This window comes from Ursus arctos, unplaced genomic scaffold (genome assembly GCF_023065955.2).
Source record: "Ursus arctos isolate Adak ecotype North America unplaced genomic scaffold, UrsArc2.0 scaffold_20, whole genome shotgun sequence".
NCBI classification, from domain to species: Eukaryota; Metazoa; Chordata; class Mammalia; order Carnivora; family Ursidae; genus Ursus; species Ursus arctos.
The window spans coordinates 15,383,577-15,400,020 of NW_026622875.1; the positions used below are offsets into that span (position 1 = coordinate 15,383,577).

The 16,444-nt window shown below is 36.5% G+C and overlaps 1 protein-coding gene and 1 long non-coding RNA gene across 2 annotated transcripts in view; one reads left to right on the forward strand and one right to left on the reverse strand.

Moving 5' to 3' along the window:
• Positions 1 to 13,315, reverse strand: part of CPB1 (carboxypeptidase B1) — a 34,049-nt gene extending 20,734 nt beyond the window's left edge. The window contains exons 1-3 of the mRNA XM_026497240.4: positions 13,135 to 13,315; positions 12,948 to 13,023; positions 6,221 to 6,345 (exon numbers count right to left, since the gene is read on the reverse strand). Coding sequence (XP_026353025.1) covers positions 6,221 to 6,345; positions 12,948 to 13,023; positions 13,135 to 13,205 — 272 coding nt within the window. The 5' untranslated portion in view covers positions 13,206 to 13,315. The remainder of the gene's footprint in view (positions 1 to 6,220; positions 6,346 to 12,947; positions 13,024 to 13,134) is intronic.
• The window catches only part of LOC130544384 (uncharacterized), a 267,115-nt gene that overhangs the window by 8,158 nt on the left and 242,513 nt on the right, over positions 1 to 16,444 (forward strand). The window lies entirely within an intron of this gene.

Here is a 16,444-nt window from a genome sequence, read left to right on the forward strand (position 1 = left end):
ACTTTGTTAGTGTATTAGTTTTTATGGCTGCTGTAAATTACCGCAAATGTGGTGTAAAACAATATGAATTTATTATTTTGTAGTTCTGTAGGTTAGAAGTCCAACACAGGTCTCATTGGGCTAAAATCAAGGTGTCAGCAGGGAGGTGCTTCTTTCTAGAAGCTCTAGGGGAGAATCTGATTCCCTGTCCTTTCCAGTTGCTAGAGGCTGCTCACATTCCTTGGCTCTTTGCCCTTCTCTTTTAACTTTGAAGCCGGCAACAGCAGCTCGAGTCCTTTGCATGCCACATCACTCTGACCCCCTCTTCTGCCTCCCTCCACCACTTGTAAGGACCCTGTGATCATGTTGGACCTATCTGGACAATCTAGCGTAATCTATCTATTTTAAGTTCAGTTGCTTAGCAACCTTAATTCCTAACTCCTCTTTTCCATGTAATGTGATATATTCAGGTGTTCTGGATGTAGACATTTTGGGCAGGACCACCGTTCTGCCTGCTTCAGTTAGGCACTGTTACTATAACAATGATTATAGTAAGTGCTATAATTATATCCAACACCCAAATTGGATTGTTAGGGGATAGGATAGAAGTAGAAGAAATCCAGAATTAGGAATCAAAAGGTCAGGGGTCAGAGTTTTGCTTAACTTGTAAATTGGCTTCAGAAAAATCATTTAATCTCTGGGCCTTACTTTTATAATTTTTAGAATGGGGCATATGATTAGCTGGCATTATATGTTCTTTTCAATTCTAAAATGCAGTGACTTGACTCAAATCTGTAGGCTTTGGTCATTGGTCATAGTTGTCTTTCAAGGTTTATGAAAAAAAAATTTAAACTGAAATTGCTGGTTACCATAAACTTCATAAACTCCAGGAAACACCTAAACTAGATAGTTTAGGAAAATGATTTTCAAATATAACATTTATAAAAACTAAAAACAAAAAACAAAAATCAAAGCAAAACAAGCAAAACGAAAACCTTAACAAAAAAAATCGACTGGCCAAAATCTTAAAGAAAACAGCTATATTCCCAAATCATCAGTTTGGAAGAACAAATCCTGTGTAACAAGGGTGAACTTTTCTGGTTGAATGGCAAAACTAAAACTCCAAGAGGAAATGGTAAATGACATCTACTTTCACTTTAACAAGATTTTTCATTGTCAGTGAGTACAATATCATCTTGGTCACATGGCTTGTTAGTGGATGCCCAGAGAAAAGAAATCATCACTTAAATGCTCCCAGGCATTCCACAATCTCAAGATCTTCCATAGGCAGCTGTATCTAAGACCATAACCATGGCCAGCTCTGATCTATCAGGAACCAGCTCTGAGTAGAGGGGGCAATAGACCTTCCACAGCATATTGCTATCCTTTCTCTGCACCTAATCCTCAAATTCACATTATTTAGGAGAATTAGTGACTTTGTAGGTATTAGTGTTTTGTTTGATAGTCAGATGAGGCATTCTGTTAGAGTTATTACTATGTTAACTATTAAACCTTTACATCAATAATTAGGACAAAGAAGCAAACAAACAAACAAACAAAACCCTGTTTAATTTAAGATGACAGCCAGGAGTAAAAGTAGCCTCTAGTAAGTTGCAAAAGAACGTCAGAATGAGGTTGAAATGTGGTGCTGACTTTTGTCTGAAGGCGGGGGGATTGACCTCAAATTATCCTTTCCAGCCTTGTGATTATTTGATTTTATTAGATTTAGGACAAAGCACTACTTTAGCTATAATACAAATATTATTACTAAATAATGAGCTTCTATTCTAGGAGATTAAAACAATGCCTCTTAATGTAATAGGGACTGCATTACAGCTCCAACATACAGAGGCATGTACACTATTTTATACTTTTATATGTTCCTTTTATAGTGCTATCCAGCTTCTTTTTTATAAATATGCAGGCAAATTAGATAACAGGGACTCCCAACAAAACAAGGAACAGAATGTCTGAGAAGTAGAGGCATGACTCACTTTTCTCTCCCTTATAGATTCTTGAAAAAGGAGAATTTGGTTAGTTTCTCTACTACATGCCCATTCTGTTGAAGAACACTGGTATGTACCCCTTGCTATCCAAGGACACATTCCTGTCTTAATCTGAAATTCACAGAAAAATAAGGTTATAGGAAGTTAGTAACAATCGGTCTCTCCCTGGATTGCATAGGGCAAAGACAACCTTCCTGTAACTTGTAGGAAGGTGTTCGATGAAAGCCTGCCCATCAAAAGGTCTGTCAACGGCTTCAGAACAGTAAGTTGGAGATTTGTACCATCCAGTTCTTAGTCTTTCTGTACCTAAGGGTGCAGCATAAGCATAAAAATACAGTTATTTTTCTTGGTGCACACATTCTGAATTTTTTCCCATGGTAACTCAGAAACTGGTTACAGCTGCCAAAGTGATACAAGTCTTGGTGAAGAGGGATGGAACCATGGAAAAATCTGCAAAGCTATTTTGGTGGAACTTGTGCAGTAGATGGTTCCTGTTGGATATAAACACAACTACAAATTCTTGCCGGCAGGAAACTGTCTAAATACAAATTAGTTACCATATGAGGTCATAATGGGATGCACAGGGACTGCTTACAGCCCCAGCAAGGATATTGCTGGTGTGTTTCTCCAGGATTTCTAGGGACTTATTATTATTTAATACTTAGAAAATTGTATGCTACAAGTGTGCTAAGCAGCAAACAGAGAAGCAAAAATTAATAAGAGCCTAGCTCTCGGGGAATATCCTATGTTCTAGATAAGACAGCATTCATACCCAATTCCCAGAAAGTTTATGCACCAAAAAAGGATGTGAATTTTCCACCCGGTAAAGGGAGATTGATATGTGATTAGAAGCCATTTTACTACTTTGTGATATAGGTAGAATTAGGACATCATTCAGGTAGCTAGGGTTAGCTTATGGTCTCTGATCTTCCTTTTGTTTTTCTGAAAGAATTATAAAGAAACTGTCATTTAAAAATATATTACTGAAGGCTCCTAGAGGCTGGGGTTTTAGCAGTTCTTCCTAGTGTAATAAGAAGAGCAAAAAGTCACAGACATGAATCGTAATCAAATTTTGAAAATTAACTGTGTTATATCTTTGTTTTAAAAAGACAGTCAATCCTTAAGGTCACGTTTTGACACTTCCCTCAGGCAGAAGCAGATCGCTAAGCTATATGAAGCATGATAATGGGGTTAAACAAAACAGTTTCTGTTGACCTTTAAAAAATGTATCATTTTCTCTTTGTACAGTAGTAAACCACAGCAATAGTAATATCAGTTGCAATGTATGTACATATTGTTTTAGTTCATCTTCACAGTCCTTTGAGAGAGGCATTATATCCTCATATTATGGATAAGGAAACTGAAGTTCAGAAAAATTAAGCAAATTATCTAAGGTCATACATTCAGGAAGTTGCAGTCAGGATTTGAATCTGGTCTGTTATTTTTCCAGAGCATTTACTTGTTGTGGTATGTTTTACCACTTCTCCTGATGAGGTACAGACGTTATAGGTAACAATTCTGACATCTTCACTAGCATAAATACTATTCGATATTTTTAAGACGTAAAAAACAAGAGAAAATTTCTGTTAAAAATTTTTGAGTTACATTTACTCAAAGTATAACGAAGGCTTGAGCTTGTGGTGGGGTGTTGTTGGATAAACATTTGAATGTTCAGGAGCGGAGCTTGACACTGCCTCTTTGCTTCTTACTGATCCACTCCCTGGAGGAACAACTCTGTTTTGGATGAAAGACCTCATTTCTTTCTTCCCTCTAGGGCAAATGCCTCCAGGTTAACATGGTCTCTCTCAGTTCTAAGCTTACCGTATAGTCTGGTCTCTGCCTAGAGTATGATTTTTTTCTTTTCTTTGACTAACTCTGGCTCATCTTTAAGTTCTCAGCTGAAGCCTCATTTCTTCTGGTGGCCTTCCCTGATAGCCTAGAGCTGGTCAATTCCCCTATGTCTCTAGTTCTTTACTCTTCCTGACATCTATTACACAATTTTGCAATTCTATGTTTAAAGTCTGTTTTCCTTTGAAGGAAGTGGGGCCATATCTGTCCTTTTTGGTGCTTGATATATAGTAAGTAGGCACTTACTATCTATTTGTTTGATCAACAACGGACAACTGCTTCTACTTAGGAAGACATTCTCATCTGAAAAGGCTTACATGGACCAGTGTGGTATTTGGGGAGAGGAGACATGGGGTGATCAGCTTAGCCAACTCTGTTCTAGGCCTTTGGGGAATCACTTTCCTTTCTTTTAGTCCTTCTCTCCATGACTTTTACCATTAGAAATAGTGGTGGGGCCGTGGGGGGTAAAAGGACAGAAGAACCATTCAGTCTGACCCTAATCTTGTCCTTAATCTAAAGGATATGAGGAAGAAAAACAAAACTGGAGGTATAACAATTCCAGATTTCAAGTTATATTACAAAGCAGTAGTAATTAAAACAGTATGGTACTGGCATAAAAATAGACACATTGATCAATGGATTATAACAGAAAACCTAGAAATAAACCCACAATTATATGGTCTATTAATCTTTGACAAAAGAGGAATGGATATACAATGGGAAAAAGACAGTCTCTTCAACAAATGGTATTGAGAAAACTGGACAGCTACCTCAAAAGAATGAAACTGGATCACTTTCTTTCACTATACACGAAAATCTAGTGTGAGATCCAAAAGCATAAAAATCCTTGAAGAGAGCATAGGCAGTAATCTCTCTGACATCAGCTGTAGCAACATTTCTCTAGCTATGTCTCCTGAGGCAAGGGAAATAAAAACAAAAATAAACTATTGGGACTATATCAAAGTCAAAAGTTTCTGCACAGTGAAGGAAATAATCAAAACTAAAAAGGCAGCCTGTGGAATGGGAGAAGATATTTGCAAATGACATATCTGATAAAGGGTTAGTATCCCAAATATATAAAGAACTCTGATACAACTGAATACTGAAAAAGCAAATAATCCAATTAAAAGATGGGCAGAAGACGTGAACAGATATTTCTCCAAAGAAGATATCTAGATGGACAACAGACACATGAAAAAGTGCTCAACATCACTCATCATCAGGGAAATGAAGTCAAAACTGCACTGAGATACCACCTCACATCTATCAGAATGGCTAAAATAAAAAACATAAGAAACAATAAGTGTTGGCGAGGATGTGGAGAAAAAGGAACCCACTTATACTGTTGGCGAGAATGCAAATTGGTGCAGCCATTGTGGAAAACAGTATGGAGGTTCCTCAAAAGTTTAAAAATAGAACTACTCTATGATCCAGGAATCACACTACTGGGTATTTACCCCCCAAATACAAAAATACTAGTTCAAAGGGATACATGTACCTCTACGTTTATTGCACATTATTTAAAATAGCCAGATTATGGAAGCATCTCAAGTGTCCATTGATAGATGAATTGATATAGAAGATGTGACATATATATATATATAGTGGAATATTACTCAGCCACTAAAAAGAATGAAAGCTTGCCATTTGCAACAGCATGGATAGAGCTTGAGAGTATAATGCTAAGCAAAATAAGTCAGTCAAAACAAATACCATATGTGGAATTTAAGAAACAAAACAAAAAAACAAAGGAAAAAAGACAGAGAGAGAGAGAGAGACAAACCAAAAAAGAGACTCTTAACTATAGAGAACAAACTGATGGTTACCAGAGGGAAGGTAGTTGGGGGCGTGGGGGATACAGGGGGTGGGGATTAAAGAGTGCACTTATCATGGTGAAGAAAACTCAAATGATAAAATATATGAATAATTGGTTAAGTTGAAATAAATATTGATTGAGTCTGGTGTGCGCACAGAAAAAATTAGGAGCATGAGGAGTCATTATAGCTCATAATTGGTCTGGCTGCTCACTTGGAAAGAAGACTTGATATGATTTGGGACTAAAACTGTGTCTAGCTGGTAACAGAGTGTTCATTGGTTTTGCCTGTAGTTTATATATCATTTGTAAACCAGTAGCAGGTCAGATATCTTGCTGAATTGGGGTTCAAGAGTCAAAACCATTTTTTCAATTGGAGTAAGAACTAAACAAAATATCTACCAGGCTTAAAGTCTTAAGATTTGGAATCTAGGGCCAGTTTTGCCATGACCTATTTGTGGGGCTTTAGGGAAGCCATGGTCTTGCTCTTAATTTTACTTTCCCAGGGTTCTCAGAGGCTCAGATGAGGGCATACGTGGAAGAGAGTTTTAATAGCTGTAAAACATAAACTTACTCATATTGTAGTTCATTCCGCTCCAGAAAATCTTCCACAGTGAAAATATCTTCTGCTTTAACACGGAAGTCAACTGTACTGTGAGGTTTGATTTGTGTGACAGAATCTGGTTTCCAGAAGTCAATCTGAATAAGGAGTAAGATATATTGTATTTGATACCTATAATTCAATGGGTGAATTATCGTCAGCAAGCACACTATTACTCTACTCCATTGAGTTATTTTCAAACTCAAATTATCCATGAAATCTCTTAAAAATGTCTCCTTTGAGTGAACAAGAGTTGGGACCAAGCAGTTAGATGTCAAAAAAATGTTTACACAAACATACATGGCCTTAATTGATTATCATCAAGCATGAAGAACATATAATTATTTCCCATAATGCTAGTTAATTGCAGTATTCTATAATGGTTCTTTTTTTATTGATTGATTTTCTGGAGCAATTGCTTATTGTGATAGCAGTGTTTGTGGTAATGGATAAATGTGCTGAATGAATGATGATGAATTAACTAGAGCCACAAAACTTGGTTGAGAGAAATTGAGCTTTCCTTTTTACTTTTTAATTGATTTATTTTATTAATTTGTACTTGGAACTCAGCATTCACAGTAATGTGCAGAACCAGGATCTATATCACTGACCTGTGGATGATATGTTGGAAAGGAAAATGCACCCTACCCCAGTGGTCATCTTGGTATCATGGACAGAAACAAAATGCTCTCAAAGATCCAGACATTTTCATTTGTTCAGTTATTCATCAGCTGTTATTAAGGACCTACTATGTGCTAGGCTTTATGCCTGAAACTGAGAATACACTAGTGAGCAAATGAAACAGCTTCTATCCTTATAGAGGAGATTTTGGAGAAAATTATGCACAAAAATAACAGTAACATATTTGATAATTCTAACGTTTTTCTTTGTGGATGTGTGGTTTCAAATCTCCTTTTCCATGGAAAAACATTAACCAAGGATGTGTTATCTCTCTCAGGTTTCTGTTTTCTTGTTTTTTCCTTGAGCAGAGGAAAGTCCTACAAGCTTGAGGTGAGCCTGACAGTGGGTCTTTCTCTGCCCCTGTGTCTCACCCTGTTCCCTGTGTAGGTGTTTATGAGCTAGTCTCAGGCTGGAGGTGTGACAGGTGATAGTTAGGACTATTGCTTGGAAACTTAGAAGGGAGTTTAGGCAAGACTTAGAGGTCATTTAATAGAAGCTAATTAGGTAAGATATTAAGATGACTTAATTTCAGATACACTTGACTGTGGAGAATCCAATAACCTATATCCTGTCCTGGTAATCTTCAGACCACTGTAGATGTCTAATGGGTGCTGAGTCATGAGTCAGGGCCATAGGTAATGTCAGGGCAGTAGGAGGCAGGGACATTGGGACAATAGAATCAGAAGAGATTCCAGAAGAAAAATGTGAGTGTGGTTGTCGCTAAGGTGTTGAAAGGAGACAGTATCGATGATTTGATAAGGATTGGCTACACAATGTGATCTAGTGAGTCAAGATGAGAGGATAAAGATGAAAGGTTAAAAGATGGGGGGAAGTATAAAGACATGCCGTGATAAGAGCAGAGAAAGCGAGGGACTGTTGATGTTAGCCAACTTTGTAAAGAGAAGGACACTGAAGATAAGCACATTATGGGAGAGAGCATATTTTTAAAAGTTAACTCTGAATTTGTGTTTCTAATAAATGCTTTTCATTCCAAGGTGGGATGGGACAGGGATGTGTATCTTTATTATAGACACAGAGGTTTAGAATTGGTAAAGCACACAAAGTCCTCCAAGCATCTGTAGGCAACTTGACAGTGCCCCACCCATACATAATGCTGGGACCTTTCAGTGTACTCAGGGGACTCCCCACTGCCAAGATCTGCATCTCTGTGTTTGAAAGTTCTTTCCCCTAGAACTGGAAAAAGCCAAGCTGACAGCTTGCAGCAGGCAGGAGGTGGCAAAGAAAACTCTTTCCAGAGAAGTGCTCAACAGTGAGCCCGGAAAGTGGATGTCTAAATACTCCAGTTCCCTCATTTCTCAGGTGGGATAATTCTAAGGTGTGTGATTTGCATGCTTTCCTAGAGTTCTCTGTAGGATTAAGCTCTAGTCATGCTCTGTGGTAGTTGTCTTAATAGTGTCCCTTTTGTTGGCTGCCTTCCCTTCTCTACATCACTCCTCACTTCTCTACCAGTGTTCCTTGTACTTCCCAAACAAAATCTTTGCCCTCAAATCTTTGTCTAGGATTTTGCTTCAAAGAATCTATATTAAGATGCTAGCTTTTCACTTAGAGCAGCATATACCTGCACAATATCTTGGTGATGGCTCTAATACAATCTTGAGTACATCTAGTACCACTTCAGAATAATCTAATTGCTTTATGAATGGGTTTTCTTTGCTGTATTAAGTTGAAAGTTGCGTTCCCTAACGTCTTACTTCTTGCTCATTGGTCTTGGCTCTCCTAAATATTAGGAGATTGATCTCTTTCTCTCTCTGTATTTATCTGCAATCTATATACATTATCTGTCTGTCATCTATCTATCTGTCTATCTATCTATCCATCTATGTATCTATAGATATTTTCTCTCTATATATATTTATATGTCTATATATATAGAGGGAGAGGGAGAGACAGAGAGAAAGAGAGAGACAGAGAGAGACACACACACATACAGACTTTTAAGATTCTTCAGTGAGAATGATGGATTCTTTTAAATGCGGTAAAGAAATCTCATGAAAATGTTTGACAGAAAACTTGCAGATCTAATGTGAGGTACCTTAAGATTTCAGTTTGACGTGGAGAAAGTTGGTTGGCAAATATACCAACATCCAACACTATGAAGTTTTCCAAGTGTGATGCAGACTTAACTATACTAGAGTTAGTTCCCAGTGCTTCTTAGGAGAAATGGAGCCAAAAATCAGGAGCAATATAACCTCATAGATGTTTACCAATGCATCAAGTATGGATACAAATAATAAACTCAAAATATTATTACAAGGAGATAAATATACATTTCAGTAATTACCAAGACCTTGTGAATGAGATCTATATCTAAAATATGGAATTAGAGCAAAACAGGATATGAGATATGGGGAATTGAATTATATGTTAATAAATTATAAAACTGGGATTATAAAATTGTAAATCCAGGAAGCTGAGTTACAAAAAATCGTAAAGAATATATGTTGGGAGATAAAGGAATATCTTTACAGATAGCTCTGTGGGAATGTCAACTTAATCAGCCAGCTGGCTAATAACTAACGAGACTTTCTTAAAATATATTAAGAAACCAGCACAAAAACAAGAAAAGTAGTATATCCGCTATACATTCTTTTGGGCTTATAAGAGAATAAATATTGATATTGGAGATCTTTGGTTCTTTGCAAATTTACACAAATTTGTTTCTTCACATTGCATTTGACTATTAGTTGAACATCTGATAGACTCTTCATTTATCTTACGGAATTTTCTCTTCCTCTTGGAAGAAGTGACTTCTAATTGAGGCTTAGTTCCAGACAGCAGGGAGGAGCTTAGTACTAAAGTATAGTGGGAGTGATGGGAACACTGGAAGACTGTAATCATGTTACTCTGGGCATAGATGAACATGCACCTTACCCAGAGAAACAGAGTTCAAGAAAGTACAGAGAAAAGAGGATAGGTTTTATGGTTAACGTCTCCAATAAAGGAACAAGTGCAACTCTGATTGCAAGGAGATGAAAGAATACCCTAACTATATAATTACAGATGAAAAGGGGAGGCTGCCAGAGTCCCATGTGGTCACAGCTCTCCAGTATATTCAGCTTGTAAAAGGATATGTTCAAAAGCTGGGAGGAAGGACACATGGCCAAGGATGAATACAAAGACGAGATGCCCTTGTAATGATCTTATCAGGAAGGCTACAGTCTAGAATATGCTGCACTTGCAAGATTGCTAAGGAGAATAAAAATCTTTTCATTCATGTTGGAAATAAAATGGATGAAGAAGAAACATGCAGTCCCATTGCTTGGAGCTAAGGCATGATGTTTTCAGCTGGAAGAGAGAAAGTCACCTCATTTAACTATTGTTTGGCTTTTGTCTTTTCCGAGGGGTACACTATCTCTTGTTTCTTCTACTTCTACTGAGAGATGAAATTACCATAAGTAAAGAATTTTTCACGTTAGGATTTTTAGCAGAAATACCTTCTTTGGAGAGAGAACATTAAGGCCTAAGATGGATGAGGAGAGAAGGGATTATACTGGCCATGTAAATTGCATTCACAATTGTAGTTCTAGAGATGGTAATAATAACAAATACTTATATAGTGTGACCTATATAGTTCTTTCTAAGTGATTTACTTATATGAAGTCCTTTAAATCTCACAACAATCCTATAAGGTAAATACTATTGTTCTCACTTGACAAATGAGAAAGTTGAGACCCAGGGAGGTGTCCAAGTTCCAGCTAGCAAGTGGTAGAGACAGGAGTTGAATCCAGGAGTCTGAGTCCAGATTCTCTGGTCTTGACTATTGTAAAATGCTGAATTTTAGGTACTAAAAAAATAACTGCACATGTGATCACAGAACTTTTTCAGCACTCTTGGAGGAATCAGAGCTTGAAGGAATCACTAAAGAGTGGAGGGGGTGAATCTTGGATTTCATAAATAGGAAAACAGGTGAATTCCAGAAGTAGGAGCTCCTGGGGCCTGGCATGGATTCTGGCAAAGCTGCAGAGTAAACTGGAAGCAGATGGATTGTGAATGCTCAGAGAAGGAAGCTGTGATCCCTGGGAGCCAGCATGGTTTAAAGGAAGAGTAAGTCAGGCCTAATTAACTTCATCTTATTATTGAAAGAAACCACTAGCCTAATAGAATGCTGAATCGGGATCTTAGCAAAACATTTGACCAAGTCTCTGCATTTATATTCTTCTTGATAAGATGGAAAGCTCAGTGTTAGCTACCGCTAACAGTGATGTGGGTAGTTGAGCAAACTTATTTGAGGATAGTTGGTTAAGGCATCACTTTCAGTACTTAACACATTGAAGACTCATGATAAATATGTATTGAATGAATGAACCATGAAGGAGTCCTCTAATTCTGTGGTGACCCTGATTGACTTAATATTTTTATCAGTGACAAAAGATAAAAGTTGGGAAGGCATGCTTGTCAAACTTGCTGGTGATGCAAAGTTAGGGGGAAGAATTATTTCCTTGGATGACTGAATTCATTTTTAAAATGATCTCAACATGCTGAAAACAGGCTATAAAGATAAATTTTAACAGGGTAAATCTAAAATCCTGCATTTAGGTTAAAAAATAAATTAGGCAAGAAGAAATAATACCTTGTTTGAGGGTGATTCGTGTGAAAAAAGAATAACCTAATGGTTTCAGTTGGCCAATATGTTTGTTATAACCTAAGATTATTCTATAACTGTTGAAGATGTTGAAAAGAATCTCAGGCCCCGTTAATTAATGTCTGCTTTACAGATGAAGACAGGCAGTGGTCCTATAGTATGTATTAATCAGAGCATACCTGGAGGTCCACTGTCAATTCTGAAAGCTACATTTTAAAAAAGAAATATAGACAGAAAGATTGAGCTATATCCAGGGGTGACCAGAATGATCAGGTGTCTATAAACCTGTGCTAAGAGAGATTATAGAAGGTCTAGAAGAAGTAAATCTTAGAGGTGAGACAATACTTGGCTCAGCGAGGTCCAATGGGCTAGAGTTAGAGAAGGTAGCTTTTAGCTTCAGGTAACAATTGGACTGACTTGTAAGGCAAATGGACTATTCTGAAAAACAGTATTCCTGCCATCCTTGGAGGTACTCAAACAGGTTTTATTAGGGCTAGCAACCAGGGATGGTATTTCTACGGAGGAAATTGCAGATTTGAATGGAAGACTGAAATAAATGACTTTTTATTTTCTTCCAATTCTAAACTTTTGAATGTTTCTGATTATGATACCGTATCTTCTTTTCCCCCCCATACCTTAAAAGTTAAAAGAAAAAACTTATAAAAAGGTAGATAGATAGATAGATATAGATAGATAGATAGATGGATATTTAGGGGCTAATAAATTATTTTGGTTTATATTTCATGAAGAAACAGGTTTGGCCCAAGTGAACTATTTGTGGTCAGCAATAGCTTCCTGCTAAGTACATATATAATTAAAAATATCAGTTCTCATCCCATATACAGTGGATTTTTTTTTAAAGTAGCATAGAGATTTTGGTTTCTTGAAAGTAAAAATAAAATATGGAAATCATTCACGGCTTTTTACCTCCTTTGCCCCCCACCCCTTCATGTCATATCATTAAGAGGGCCTGAATCAAGGTCATGAAAACTCAAGCTGTTTGATTTGGAATGAAAGAAAATCAAAGGGAACAGATGATACATGGGATGTGGAAATGAATTTCAAGTTGGACAGAAGCCCAGTTTTTCAGTAATATCCAAGTTGATCATTTTTCACTTTTGCCTTAGAAGGGAAGTGACTGTAAATTAGATGTTCTGTGACCTTTGTGACAGTACCATCTCATCCAGTTGTCATGTCCTGTCAGCTCTGTAAAAAGTTATCATGGATTTATAATACTATAGGGCTATGGCAATCTAATTTAGGCAGACAAAGAAGGTATTGTGGCATTAAATGTTTTTCAAGTTATTTCTTGCTATGGTTAATATTTTAGTCATTCTTCCTTTGATGGAATCACAGTGCATTCTAAGATTTTAAAGTAAGTGTAAAGCAAACCTATATTACAGGATCATTATTTACCTGGGTGGTGCTGGCCAACTTATGAAGTAAGGTGATGTGATTTTCATCTTCAACATTGACACGAAACACCTTCTCACTGAATGGTGAGATAGCAGAAGAAGAAGAGAAATTTAAAATTGGGTAATGCATTCAAATTTTGGGGATAGCAAGGAAGAGGACTTGCTCACTTAAGGAGTTGCTTACTTACCCTTCAAAGTGCTCACCAGAATGGTGAGCAGATGCTAGGGCCAAAGTCACAAGAAGCAAGAACGCCAACATTATGACTGACTAGGTCCTTTGGGTGTGTTTCACCTGCTTTTATAGTCCAGGGTGTTCTTTGTTTTCTTCTTCTGATTGCAGATAGGCACTATCAAATTTTGATTAATGGCTTTCCATTAATCTAGCATTGTTGCCTTGGTAGCTGTGTAAAGTCTGAGAGCATATCTCTCTCAACACCTGTGGATATAGAGCAAATAATCTCAAGTTCAACCTATCTAATTTGGATGTCAGACCTTGAATAGTTTGGGGCTAAATGAGTTTTAAATAAAATCCATTTTGTAGTCTTTTTTTTTTTTGGTAGTATTATTTTCATTTTGAATTGAGAATTACATACAATGAATTATATAGATTTAAGTGTAACAATTGATGAATTTTGACAAATGCATACACTCATGTAACAAAGATCCTAGTCAAGGTATAGAACATTTTCATCACACTAAGAAGTTCTTTTGAGCACTTTTCCAGTGTCTTTCTGTATTCCCCTCAGGCAATCACTATTTGAATCTCTAGCTTCGTATATTAACTTTGCCTGTACTTCAGGCAAAACTTCATGTAAATAAGGTCATACTGTAAATATTCCTGTGTGTCTGGCTTCTTTCATTCAAGATAATGTTTTTGAGATATATTAATATTTTTGTTTGCATTATTAGCTTGTTCTTCTCTAATATTAAGTAATGTTTCATTGTATGAATATACCACAATTTGTTTATCCATTTTCCTGTTGATGGGTATTTGTGTTGTTTCCAATTTTGTGTTATTATGAATAAAGCTGCAGTAAACATCTTTGTACAGACCTTTTTGTTGACATATGTTTTCACTGTGGGGGAGGCAAATATCTAAGAATGGAATTGCTAAATATTAATGTAAGTGATGGTTTAACATTATAAGATTCTGCCAAACATTTTCCCACAGTAGTTTTTCCATTTTAAGATTCTACCAGTATCCAGTAGCTCTCCATTTTCTCCAACATTTTGGTATTATTAGTCTTTAATTTTGACAATTCTAGTGAGTATATAGTAGTATCTAATTGTGCTTTTAATTTGTATTCCCCTGATACTAATGATGTTGAATATCTTTTCATATATTTATTGACCATTTGTAAATCCTTTTTTGTGAAGGAGCTATTGAAGCCACTTGCCTTTTTAAAGAAATTGGTTATTTTGCTTTATTATTGCTTTGTAGCAGTTCTTTATGTATTTTGGATACAAGTCCTTTATTAGAAATATATATCACAAATATTTCTTCTCAGTATGTGGCTTTCATTTTCATTTTCTCAATTTTATCTTTTGATGAGCAGAAGTTTTAAATTTTGATGAAGTTTCAGTTAATCCATGTTTTTCTTTTACAGTTCATGCCTTTTACATTCTTTCTAAGGAACCTTTGCCTTTCCCAAGGTCTCAAACATATTCACCTACATTTTCTTATAAGAGCTTTGTCATTTGGGTCTTAATGTATGGTGTAAGGTAGGGATCAACAAAACTTTTAAAATATGGATATCCAGTAGATCCAGTACTATATATAGAGAAGTTTTCTTTGCCCATTTAATTACTTTGGTTTCTCTGTCAAAATTTGTTTGGCCATATATGTGTGGTGTAATTTTGGATTTTCTGTTATGTCCCATTGATCTATTTGTCTAGTTTTATACAACTATTACAATGTCTTCATTATTATACTTTAGAGTAAGTCTTAAGGTCAAATAATATGTCAATCCCTCAACTTCATTCTTATCCAAGTTTGATTCCAAATACTTTATATTTCCATCTATATTTTAGTATTAACTTATCAATTTCTATGAAGAATCTTGCTGGAATTTTGATTGGGATTGCACTGAATCTATAGATCAATTTGGGGAGAACTGATAAAATTACAATATTTAGTCTTTCAACTCATACACATGCTATCTCTATGTATTAGTCTGGGTCTTTGTCAGAAAATGGAAGGGTCTGAGATGTTATCCTAACTACAAGACACAAAGTTATCCTGCCATAGTTTCATAGATGCTGGCAGAAGACATGAAAGTTCTGGGTCAGAATCAAAGGGCTTTATTATGCATGACATAGAAGGCAGCATAGACTTTATGTTTGTGTCAGTCCTTTAGTTCCCCACCCCATGGGGGATGATATGAAGGTGTCCCAGCTGGATACTGGGTACAGAGGTTTGTGTCACAGTTGAGGGTATACAGAGTTTAGGAAACTCTCAATCTCATGAGGGGGCTGCTAGCAAATCTGCTCATCCTTTGCTTTAGAGGAGACATTAGCTTTATTGTCCTGGAGGGCAAACAGAACTTTCCTTTGCCCCAAAGGGAGATGTCATTTCTATTTTCCAAGCTCTTTGCTATATAAACATTTTTGAAAAGATAGTCCAGAATAAAAGCTATTGCAGGATGTGCAGGAACAGAGGGATCCATGGAGAAATTCTAACAATACCTACCCTTTTCTATACACTCTTGACTTCTGGTAATTTTCTCATGAGTATGCTACTCTGTTGATCACTCTGATTAATCTGACTGACAGGGGCTAGGACCAAATTCTTGCAGTTTATCTAGTGTGGTATTTAAATAAGGTTAGTATCAACAGGACTCCAAGCAGCACAATGAAACCAATCTGTAACATTGATCTCAGCCATTCCTCTCCAGGGTACCAGACCCAACCAGCTGAACAGATTCCGTAAACCATCAGTGTCTGCTTTAGAAAGCCAGGTAGTTTTCTTCTTCAATTTCAGTATTGACTGTTTCACTTTCCCTGAGGCAATAATACAGTTACAACAGATCTATTAGCTACTGCACAAACTCTTCCATGGCCTGCAAAGAGAGGGTATATGGCAATTCTACTATGCATAATAACCCTGGTCTAAAGTAGCCAAATGAAAGAGAAAACTCATTATTCATGCAGCTGAAGTGCTCAGCAATAGTGCTGGCTTCACAAGTTCAGTTGATGATATTTATATTTTTACATATATATACACACATACATTTTTATATATATACACACATTTATGCATACATACATATACACATACATATATATACATATTATGTATAGTGTGTGTGTGTATATATCTTTTGGAAAGATAGTTTCTTCTAAAAAATTAACCCAGATCTTTAGATTAAATCCTAGTGGACTGACTTGGCACATGCACCTCTCTATCCTTGAGGCAATTCTGTAGTCACGATGATGGGATGTGGTGATTGGCCAAGCCTAAGTCATTTGACCACCCCCTAGAACCTTAGCATACACCCC